Source organism: Ahaetulla prasina, chromosome 1, assembly GCF_028640845.1.
Source record: "Ahaetulla prasina isolate Xishuangbanna chromosome 1, ASM2864084v1, whole genome shotgun sequence".
Lineage (NCBI taxonomy): Eukaryota > Metazoa > Chordata > Lepidosauria > Squamata > Colubridae > Ahaetulla > Ahaetulla prasina.
In genome coordinates this window covers 317,567,249-317,579,361 of record NC_080539.1, presented here as the reverse complement: position 1 = coordinate 317,579,361, position 12,113 = coordinate 317,567,249, and the positions used below count along the sequence as shown (strand labels likewise).

The 12,113-nt window shown below is 42.2% G+C and overlaps 1 protein-coding gene across 12 annotated transcripts in view; it reads left to right on the top strand.

The window, feature by feature from the left end:
* The first annotated feature begins 2,990 nt into the window (after positions 1–2,990).
* RALGAPA1 (Ral GTPase activating protein catalytic subunit alpha 1) overlaps positions 2,991–12,113 on the top strand; it is a 127,579-nt gene continuing 118,456 nt past the window's right edge. For 6 of the 12 annotated variants that reach the window (XM_058162273.1, XM_058162269.1, XM_058162274.1 and 3 more), the window contains exon 1: positions 2,992–3,188. In XM_058162273.1, the coding sequence (XP_058018256.1) occupies positions 3,083–3,188 (106 nt within the window). In that variant the 5' untranslated portion in view covers positions 2,992–3,082. Of the gene's footprint in view, positions 3,189–3,272; positions 4,264–12,113 lie in introns of those variants that run through there. The other 6 variants (XM_058162277.1, XM_058162276.1, XM_058162275.1 and 3 more) reach the window with 3 other exon arrangements.

Sequence of the window (12,113 nt, the reverse complement as noted above, 5' to 3'; positions counted from 1 at the left end):
CTTAGAGAAGGGCTGTAAAGCACTGTAAAGTGGTATATAAGTCTAAGAAAAAATACATATTGCAGAATTCCATGTTTTCAATAATACCATTAGTTTTCAATTTGATAATCCAGGTATACATAGATCTCACTTAATTGCCCTGTTTAGCAACCATTCAAATTACAGTAGTGCTGAAATGAAGTATGACCAGTCCTCACATTTACAACTGTCAGTGTCCCACAGTCAAGTGATCACCATATTCTTCAGCTGCAATCCAGAGCACCCTTGGCAGCAAGAAAGCCCATTGAAAAGAATAAATCTACAACAATTGTAAAAAAACATCATTTTAAAAAGTCTCTTCTATAGCCCCTTAAAGTTGGCCTTATAATAAATAAATAAAATAAAATAAATCAAAACAGCAGGCATATCCAATATATGCTGTCCAATTTCCAACCACTGGGTAGATGACAACAATCAAAATAATTAAAATCAATAAAACAAAAATAAGTATAAAAGATGGCAACTTAATGCTAGTACACCATATGAATCAACTTATTTGGAATTGTACTAATATAGCTTACAACTTGAAATGCATTAACAGAAATAAAATTTAGTAGTTTTGTAGGTTTTTTCCATTTAATAATTAAGCTAAGCCAATTTTTTTTAATTTGCATTTATATCCCGCCCTTCTCCGAAGACTCAGGGCGGCTTACACTATGTCAAGCAATAGTCTTCATCCATTTGTATATTATATACAAAGTCAACTTATTGCCCCCAACAATCTGGGTCCTCATTTTACCTACCTTATAAAGGATGAAAGGCTGAGTCAACCTTGGGCCTGATGGGACTTGAACCTGCAGTAATTGCAAGCAGCTGCTGTTAATAACAGACTGTCTTAGCAGTCTGAGCCACCAGAGGCCCCCCCCCGCCCTTTTTTTTGAAGGAAAAAAGTTTTTTTTTTTAAGGAAAAAGGTTATCACTGCCATAGGGAGTCCCCAATTCATTTTTTGTTGATTTCAAAAGGATTAAAGCTTAAAAGGAATACATTTTGTACAGCCACTTGGGTGGCCACATTCTTTACTGTGATGTCTGTGCTTAGGGCTTCAAATGGGAAGGAATTAGAAGAGACAATTTAGAAGCAAAAGGAAGCAAAGGGACAGTAAAGGTATAAGTTAATAGATAAAAATGAATAGAACCATAAGTATTTTTGAGAAAGCTGTATCCTGTATGGATGAGAAAGCCACTTGATTCTCACTTGATTCCCCTTATCTTAATGGCTCTACTTAAGTATTTCTATTGTCAGCTCTGTTAGCAGGGCTGCTCTGTATTTTTCTTTCAACTGGTGCTTCTTGGTTTTCTTAAAGGGGGAAGGGCTGGCTTGAGTCTCTTGCAGGGGTGAAATGTAAAATTTGTTATTACCAGTTCTGTGGGTGTGGCTGGGGGGGCATAATGTGACTAGGTGGGCATGACCAACTTTTTTTTTAACTTTTAAAAGCATGTAAAAATGCTTTTAAAAGCCTCCGATGATCAGGCTGGGATCACCAGAGGAGCCTTTTAAAAGCATTTTTTCTAAAATGCTTTTAAAAGGTTCTGATGATCCCAGCTGAGCTGCGCGATCAGAGGCTTTTTTTTTACTTTTAAAAGCATTTTTTTGGCCAAAGGGGGGGCAGGGATTTTTGCTACCAGTTCTCTGAACCATCTGCTGCCATCACTACCTGATTAGGCGATCCAGTCCAAACCAGGAGCATTTCACCCCTGGTATCTTGGCACTGGTTTCTGGTGCTATGAGGTCCCTGGCACTGTCCCCCTGGGGTACACTTCCCACAATATGACAAATTTGGTGAGTGTCAGGATTTAAACTTTTAAACTTTCAGAGAGTTTAATGAAGCCTGAAAACTGCTCACCCAATTTTTGTCCACATTGTAGGAAGATAGAGGACTGATTATACCAGTGCAACCACATACCCTATATTGTCTGCTGCACATTATTATGTCATTTGCTGTGTAGCAGAGAGGATATATAGAGTGAATTCTCTCAGGTGATTTTTACATTTGGGGTTTTTTTATATCTGACAAGCATTTCTTAAAATAAAGGACCTGCTATATGACTGGAGCACAATAGACTTGACTTGAACATGATAAATTAAGTTTGAGTATATAATCTGGGCCATAAAATGGCAGCAAAGCACTTTTATGGCTCTTTGCTGCCATCAAGTGGTCGCTCAGATTTTTTGCAAATCCTACATGGTACTTTGATCATTGACACATTATTCTAATAATAAAAATAATCCGTGCTTCAATTTTTTTCTTTTTCCGCCAATTTTTATTTATATTATATATTTTATATATAGTCATATATCATTACAGTTTTGTTAGGCTGTTGTCTAAACTTTTGCACATCTAAAATAGGCAAAAGTTAGCAAAGAATCATTAGGGGAAGAGACTTCCTAGGACCAAAACAGAATTCCAGACTACGCACGCCACTGCTGTGTATTAACTTAATATCCGAGCTACGACATCGGTCTTCGAAGAATTCCGAAACAAATCCCCTGTTCTTTCAACCGGTTTCCGCACTCCGAACCTCCGCCCCCAGCCCGCCGTCTAAAAGAATCCATAAAGACGAGTTATCCGATGACCTAAAAGGCAAGCGACGAGTGAGGAGAGGCAAACAAACAAGTCTTCCAGTGATGACGTTCAAAGGAAAGGAGTTGTCATGGCGACCTTCGCATTCGCGCCCGACGGCTGTCGTGAAAGGAGACGAACACTGAGGGCGTAGGGAAGGAGGAGGAGTAACGCGATGTTGCGCGGGGGGAAAGCCTAAAGCCATCCCCCCCCCCCACGGTCTCCCAGTCCTCCGTTTCGCTGGGTTTGCGCCGGCCGCACCCCCTTTGCTTCGAAGCCTTGAGGCGGCGCCTCGGCTATGTAGGGAAAGCCAAATTGGGGAGGGAGGGAGGGGGGCGGATTTCAAGGCCGCGGCTCTCTCCTCCCGAGCTTTCAGGGGGGGCAGGGGGCGTGGGGGGGGGGGTCCCCGGCGGCGATTGGTGCACCAACATCCCGAGAACCAGGAACCGCGACGACCCGTCCCCGAGGGCTCAGCAGTCGGGATGTTCTCCAAGAAACCGCACGGCGATGTGCGGAAATCCACCCAGAAGGTGCTGGATACCCGCAAGGACCCACTAACCCGGCTGAAGCATCTGCGTGTGGTTATCGGTGAGGAGTGGGTGGGTGGGTGGGTGGGAAAGCGGCCTTAAGGGTGCTGAGGAGGTGCGGGACCCAAGGGGCTGCTCTCTCCCTTGTGTGTGTGTGTGTCTGTCTCTCTCTTTGGACCAGGTTGTGTAGCCCGAGGGGAGGATCGGATCCTTTTTTGCGCAGGGAGCTCTTTCCTCTATACAGCATTTTACTTCTTTTTGGAGGAGAATTATTTCACCTGGCGAGGAGGTGTCAACAGTGCATTGGGATGTGGAAAAAAACTGGTGCTTTTTCTTCTCCCCCAGATGAAGCCCCAAGACCTCCAAAGCTTTGTTGGCATGACAACTGAGGGCAATATGGGGAGGCCAAAGGCAGGGAAGAGATACCTGAAATCATCTGGGTTGGGGGTTTTTTTGGGGGGGGGTTGTTTTTTTGTGTTGCAAGCGTTAGACCCCTTGTTCACTCCCTGTTTATAGGTATGTGGTGATGAGGTAGATGCCTTGCTGTTTCTGTCGCCACACTATTTTAATTCGACTTTCCAACTTGGTAGGATATGCTTTCCTCAATTGGATTTAGGCGCTTTCATTGCTGGGGTTAATGTAGAAGGTCCTGTGCAGAAGGTCCTGGTTTGGGAAACTAGTGTACTGCTATATAACTTCTAGCACCTGTTGTCTAGATTGCAGAAAAGACTACCCTGCTTTGTGGATGCTTCAGACATCTAAAAGAGAAAGATATATTGTTTGATCTGAATTGTTTGGCTTTTGTGTAGTTGCATGAATTGACCACCTGGGTAGTCCCTTATACTGAAATTTGTGTGTCTTTGTTTCTCTTTGCTGTTCCTTTAATGAACAGTTTACTGTTTTTCTGGTCTATGTTTCTGACAATTTCCAGAGAGGCTGTTGTGTTACGCTGTTGGGTCAGACAAGAATATTTTGACATCTTAGAGACAAATACATTTACTAAAACTTTGGCTTCAGTAGCATGGAATCTACTTAATCTTGATTCTTCTATTTACAGAATCATAGAATTCTGGAGGGGAGGAGTATTTGACTTTGTCTTATGATAAGGATTTATACACTAGAATTATTCTTAATGGGTAAGGAATAGAAGCAAGTTGCCCCATAAAGCATCTGATTGTTGCAACAAGCAATTAATGCTTCAGATAAGTTTTCAGATAAAATGTTTGCCAAAGTTATCTGGAGATTCCAGTAGCTGGTGTTAGAATTTTTGGAATGCAAAGCATATGATCTGCTATTGAATTATAACATTTCCTGTAATGTTACATGAATGTCATTGCCAAGAAAATTAATATATTTTGTTGAAAACTTTCCTTAAAGTACCAGTAGATTCTTCAACCTCTCATGACAATTGTTTCAAGCAATAAAACAATCAGATAAAGAATAGGCCTGTCTAAATGTAGTTTTGTCAGTCCAATTAAACTTATATATCATACAAACTCTGAAACGGTTTGGCATTTAGAGTTGATGTTAAAAGTAGAATCTTTACTTGCAATAGCATTGCATGCTATGACTTGATAGGCATTAGTGTTTGAATGACATAAATTGTTTACTGAATTTCCTGTTAACTTTAAAATGTATTTCTGTAGATTCCACTTAAAATGAATATAATTAAAACAATACATGTAGAAATATGTATGTTTTTGAGGTCGATAACTAATTCAGTTTTCTCCATGCTAGGACCTTTATTATGTGGATAAATTAGCACCAAAGTTGAGGGAAATGTGATCTTACTGCAGTTTAGGAATGGATATATACCATACTTATTTCTCATGACTTTTGATGCCATTATTTATATTTTGCATTATATATCTATTATTACTTATACATATTTTTGAATAAATATTAGTAATGCTTTTGCTGTACATTGTAAACAGCTACAGCCATTCAGTGTGTGTGTGTGGTTTACATTTTATAAATAATTAAATAAGAAGCAAAATGTTTAACAGAGGCATTCCCTAGGGCAAATTTTATTTATAAAGTATACCATTCAGATAAGCCAAATTGCTGTATTAATTTTAATATGCAATCTTATTTATTATGTTAGTCACTTAATAATATGTATTATTTATAAAAATCAAACACAAAAAGAATATAGCAATCAGCAACATAAGATCCTTATAATATGAACATTAGATGTTTTTCTTTTAGAAAAGTGATCACAAAGCAGAGTCACTAATGGAAAAGCTTTGCTTTCCATACCAGTTCTTCAGATTACTATTTGTAGTGCCTCTGTAGATTGTCTTTAGGAATAGACATATGGAATAAGGCATTCCTCTAAATCAGTGTTGGCTAATCCTTTCGGCACCGAGAGCCGAAACGGGAGCATGCACATGCACACGGGGGAGTGCCGGAAACTGGAAGAGCAGTTCCAAGCGCACATGCATGCACCGGGAAGCTGGTCTTCCAGTTTCTGGCATGCATGCGTGCACAAAGACCAGCTGGCCAGCGCAAACCCGGAAAAGCAATGGGCCATGGCATGCGTGCCATATGTTCGCCATCACTGCTCTAAGTCTTGAAATTTTAAACCAAGTAGACATCATGCAGAAGCTTCTCCTGTTTCTTATTTTTAACAAAATCTTCAATACTCTGGCCATCAAGTTTCAATATATAGGAAGTCCTTATTCAATAATTGCCTTGCTTAGAAGCCATTGTTAGTTGCTGATGAGAATGTAACTTTATTACCAGTCCTTGCATTTATGACCTTCACCGATCTGTAAAGTAAGATAGCTGAAATAAGATCATAAGTTAGTTACGTTTTCACTTAGCGACCACTTTGCTTACTAGTAAAGTTGCCAGTACTAATTGTGGTCACTAATAAGGACTACCTGTATGTGTGTGTGACACACACACACACACACACACACACACACACACACACCAATCAATGCAAATGTTTAAGAACCTGTATTAAATTTTATTTTCAATTTTGGAAAGCTCGCAAAACTTGGTTTTGCCATTGAGCCTGGGGATCCCACAGAAGCATGGAGTTTATTAAATGGCTGGTATAAATTGAGACTGGACTCTTCCCTGTCTTTTTGTTATTCTATTATTAACTTTTTTAATAGGTTTATTCCAGGTGTGAAATGCTCCCGGTTCAGATCGGATTGCCCGAGCTGGTAATGATGGCGGCAGGTAGTTTGGAGAACCGGTAGCAAAAATCCCTGGCCCCGCCTTCCCCTCGCATGCCCAGCTGAGCTGCGTGATTATTAGAGGCTTTTTTTTTTTTACTTTTAAAAGCATTTTTTCTTCGGCTGAAAAAATGCTTTTAAAAGTAAAAAAAAAAAGCCTCTGATGAACGCACGGCTCAGCTGGGATTGTCAGAACCCTTTCAAAGCATTTTTTCTACAAGCTCTTCAGCTGAAGAGGCTGGCCACGCCCACCCAGTCACATTACCCCACCACCAAGCCACGCCCACAGACCGATAGTAACAAATTTTACATTTCACCCCTGGTTTATTGGTTGAATGAAAGTGTAGTAGTTAAAGCATCAGGTTAGAAACGGAAGGATTGTGAGTTTTAATTCCGCCTTGGCACAAAACCAGCTGGGTGACCTTGGGCCACTCACTTTTTCTTAGCCCTAGGAAGAAGGCAGTGACAAACAATTTATTTAAAATTTAGACCACTGTACCTCAGATTGCCGGGTGTGAATCCCTCTTTGTGAGATGGGGTCATAGATGTCAGATGGGCTTGCTGGTCGCGTACCTGGCTCCTTGCTGCGTGACAGCTGCCCTGCCCGAGCTCCTGGAGGTGCTTGCTGGGGTGGCAGTTGAGACCCCCAGACTTTTAGTCATGGGGGACTTTAACTTGCCATCTTCCGGCTCGTCATCGACAGCAGCTCGGGAGTTCACGGCTTCCATGACGGCCTTGGACCTGACTCAAGTAGTGGATGGCCCTACTCACATTGGGGGTGGCACTCTGGACCTGATTTTTATCTCTGGTCAGTGGTTGAGAGATCTGGATCTGAAGGAAATAGTCATTGAACCTTTGTCATGGTCAGATCACTCTCTCCTTCGCCTGGACTTTCTGACCGCCATTCAACACCGCAGGGAGACGGAGCCAATACGTTGGTTCCGTCCCAGGCGCCTGATGGTTCCGGACGGAGAGGTTCCGGACGGAGCTTGGGCCATTTCCTGAGGGTCTGGCTCACGGCACGGTTGAGGAACTTGCTGCGGCCTGGGAACGGGCTGCGGCGGGGGCCTTAGACCGTGTCGTGCCTTTGCGGCCTCTGACCCGGCGCAGGTCCCAACCGGCTCCTTGGTTCTCCGAGGAGCTGAGGGGGATGAAGCGCCGGAGAAGACGCCTAGAGAGTTCCTGGAGGTCTAGCCGTTCGGAGGCTGATCGGACACTAGTGAAGTCCTATAATAGGAGTTACCTAGTGGCATTGAGGGAAGCGAGGCGTTGCTACGCCTCCTCCCTCATTGCGTCGGCAGATAACCGCCCAGCCGCCCTGTTTCGGGTGACCCGTTCCCTCCTTCATCAGGGGGAGCGGGATGACCCATTACAGGGACGTGCAGAGGAGTTTAACGGTTATCTATACGATAAAATTGTTCCGCTTCGGGACGGTCTGGACCAAAATTGCGGTGACTCAGGGGAGGTGTCTGAGGGTGGTCTTGGTGACATTGTATGGGATGAGTTTGACCCTGTGGCTCCCGAGGACATGGACAGGTTGTTGGGTAGGTTGAATGCCACCACATGTTTACTGGACCCGTGCCCCTCCTGGTTGGTGCTGGCCACTCAGGAGGTGACACGAGGCTGGCTCCAGGCAATTATGAGTGCTTCTTTGGTGGAGGGAGTCTTCCCGGCCGCCTTGAAAGAGGCGGTGGTGAGACCCCTCCTCAAGAAGCCTGCCTTGGACCCAGCTGTTTTAGGTAACTATCGTCCGGTCTCCAACCTTCGCTTCGCGGTGAAGGTTGTAGAGAGTATGGTGGCATATCAGTTTCCCTTACACCTGGATGAAACTGTCTATCTAGACCCGTTCCAGTCCGGTTTCCGGCCCGGTTACAGCACTGAGACGGCTTTGGTCGCGTTGGTGGATGATCTCTGGAGGGCCAGGGATAGGGGTTGTTCCTCTGCCCTGGTCCTATTAGACCTCTCAGCGGCTTTTGATACCATCGACCATGGTATCCTGCTGCGCCGGTTGGAGGGGTTGGGAGTGGGAGGCACCGTTTACCGGTGGTTCTCCTCCTATCTCTCCGATCGGTCGCAGACGGTGTTGACAGGGGGGCAGAGGTCGGCTCCGAGGCGCCTCACTTGTGGGGTGCCGCAGGGGTCGATTCTCTCGCCCCTTCTGTTCAACATCTATATGAAGCCGCTGGGTGAGATCATCAGTGGCTTTGGTGTGAGGTACCAGCTGTACGCGGATGACACCCAGCTGTACTTTTCCACACCGGGCCACCCCAACGAAGCTATCGAAGTGCTGTCCCGGTGTCTGGAAGCCGTACGGGTCTGGATGGGGAGAAACAGGCTCAAGCTCAATCCCTCCAAGACAGAGTGGCTGTGGATGCCGGCATCCCGGTACAGTCAGCTGAGTCCACGGCTGACTGTCGGAGGCGAGTCATTGGCCCCGATGGAGAGGGTGCGCAACTTGGGCGTCCTCCTGGATGAACGGCTGTCTTTTGAAGATCATTTGACGGCCGTCTCCAGGAGAGCTTTTTACCAGGTTCGCCTGGTGCGCCAGTTGCGCCCCTTTCTAGACCGGGATGCCCTATGCACGGTCACTCACGCCCTCGTGACGTCTCGCCTGGATTACTGCAATGCTCTACATGGGGCTCCCTTGAAGGGCATCCGGAGACTGCAGTTAGTTCAGAATGCGGCTGCGGGTGATAGAGGAGCCCCGTGGCTCCCGTGATGACACCTATCCTGCGCAGACTGCACTGGCTACCTGTGGCCTTCGGGTGCGCTTCAAGGTTTTGGTAACCATCTTTAAAGCGCCCATGGCATAGGGCCGGGTTACTTACGGGACCGCCTACTGCTACCGAATACCTCTCACCAACCCGTGCGCTCTCACAGAGAGGGACTCTCAGGGTGCCGTCAGCTAGGCAGTGTCGTCTGGCGACACCCAGGAAGGGCCTTCTGTGGGGCTCCCACCCTCTGGAACGAACTCCCCAGGACTTCGTCAACTTCCGGACCTCCGAACCTTCCGCATGAGCTTAAAACATATTTATTCATTTGCGCAGGACTGGGCTAGGTTTTAAATTTGTATTGATTTTAATTGGTTTTAGTATTTATATCATTTTAATTAATTTGGCTTTAGAATAAGTTTTTTAATTGTGATCTTAATCTGTATTTATATGTTTTTATTGGCCTGTGAACCGCCCTGAGTCCTTCGGGAGATAGGGCGGTATACAAATTTGATTAAATAAATAAATAAATAAATAAATAAATAAATAAAAACTTATCAAGAAAACTGTAGCAATTTGTGAAGGCAATCTCCACGAATCTGACCCAATTGAAAAAAAAATCGGTTTTATGTTGATTGTTTAGTTCCACTTTAAATTGTATACACTGCCTAGCATTAGAGTCATAGGTAATTGAGATGGGCAGCTATACAAATGCAATAAATCGGGTGAAATCCAGCAGGTTCTGACAGGTTCTGAAGAACCGGTAGTGGAACTTTTGAGCAGTTCAGAGAACTGGCAAATACCACCTCTGGCTGGTCCCAGAGTGGGGTGGGAATGAAGATTTTGCAGTATCCTTCCCCTGCCATGCCCACCAAGCCACGGCCACAGAACCGGTATTTAAAAATTTGGATTTCACCACTACAATAAATGTGTAAGTAAGAAACAATAGAAGCTGGCATAACCTCTACATGGTACAGAATAAAACATGACAGCTCCATATTTGAATACATACTTGTTATTTATATTTAGTTTAAAGATTCAAAATAAGAAAAACGTACATATGATAGGTATATTCTGAATGAATTTTAGTTCTTGAGCTTGTTTAAAATGGAATTTAAAGATATCCCAATAGAAGAGATTTTGACAATGGTATTGTTCTGCAGATTTATGAAAACATTTTAAAATGTGGATTAGTATTTGTATTAATCTTGAGACATTTGCGCTAATACGTATTTTGGCTTACTCTTTCAGAGACTACATGAGGCCTTGTGTGACTAGGAGCATACATTTTTAATCTTCATACAAGGATTTGCATAATTTGCAAATGTGCAAGTTTTTTTTAATTGCCCTGCACTTTTATAAAGGCTGTCAGAATCACTGATATAATAACTCTTCATTCTATTTTATGAGCTACTTTTAAAACAAAACTTTTTTGCTTATATACCTTATATAGTTTAAAAAGAGAAACACACGTTCAAAGGCATTTCTTTAATTATAAAAATTCACACTGTCTAAATCGTATTTACTTTTTTAGAGTAGATTTAATCTGGTAGACAGTATATTTGAAATATTTATTAATTTGATATTTAGGTGAGTGTCTTCAGTGCTCAAATGATTATAATGTTAAAAAAACAAATTAACACTTTGGGTAAAATACTCAAGATAAATGAAACGTGCCCTCAAATTTTGTCATAGATTCTGTCTCCATCAACAAATTCTCTTGATGTTGGGGCATATTATTATCTTGCACCATAAGAAAATAATTTTAGCAATAGGAAACTCCGATTACATTGAATCTAGGCTCAGGTAATCTAATGTGAACAGTGAAGGTAAAGGTTTTCAGAAACCTTTATGTGTACACAAGCCTTCTGAATATAAACAAAGGCTTTTTATAAGTACAGTAAGAGATCTTGTTATCCTCCCCCAGTCCTTTAATGTAAATCTCAACCTATTATTTTTTAGTCATGTTGCTCCATCTCTTTCTTACAGATTCTATTTTCTCAATTAAATCTGCTTTTATCTTTGCCTTTAACGTAAACTGCCATAAATAATGATAGCATAGCTTTTGGATGCTTTTTCAGTCCGACTCTGTTCTTGGTAATATCACTAAGTAAAAGGTGGAAGGAGAGCTTAGAAGTGAGGAAATTGTAAATTTTGAGCTGCTACCCAAGTGCCTTTCTATAGGGATATATAGAATATTTTTAACTTTCTTCTTTCTATCCAACCCTGGCCAGATCTTGCCCATTTTCAAACACAATAAAAGTGGATGAAATTTGGTCCAGAAGAGTAATCTGGTGGACCAAGAAACAAATAAGAGTCCTAAAGCCCTTTTAAAGTTTTGCCAAAATTTCTTTGGGTTGGAAAAATAAATAAAATTCAACTTCATGTGCCATGCCCAGAGTTCATTAGGTTTCAAAAGGAAAATAAATATTGTAAAATAAATAAATACTCCTGATTTACCTTAGTGGCAGGACACTTTTGAGCTCTTTGGTAATGATCCTAAGGCTCAGTTAGTTTATATAACAGATTGAATCTTCAAACTTTATTTTAGGCCAAAGAAGTTGATGGTATCTTAACACCAAACATCAGATCTTGGAAAAATGTATTGTATCATGATTATATTATAAAATGATCTCCTCTGTAGTTACGTTTATTATTTATATGGTAGGAAATTAATTTATTAAATGTATTTTCAGTCAGAAGTACATAGGTCCCTGAAAATTTGCTCCCATAATGTGACAGAAAGAGAAATTAGTTTGTCTTAGCCATGCCTGTTTTATCAAGAACACACTTCTGTATGTCATCAAAGGGCAAATGAAATCTTCAGCCAGTCAAAACATGCATCTCAATTATATTGCAGGTTTGGCAAAACAAGTAAACTTGATATTTAAAGTTGCTTTGCCTAGTATCTCTTAAATTAATAGGACTGTACTGTGTTGCTGTTTTAACTACTAAATCATTACCTGGTTTATACACATATTAGAGTGGTGAGAACATGTGTGATAGCCTATCAGCACTGAGCTTATGACTGCTAATATCTGAAATCTGATATGATATGTATTAGCTTATACGTAGAAGATAAAACTA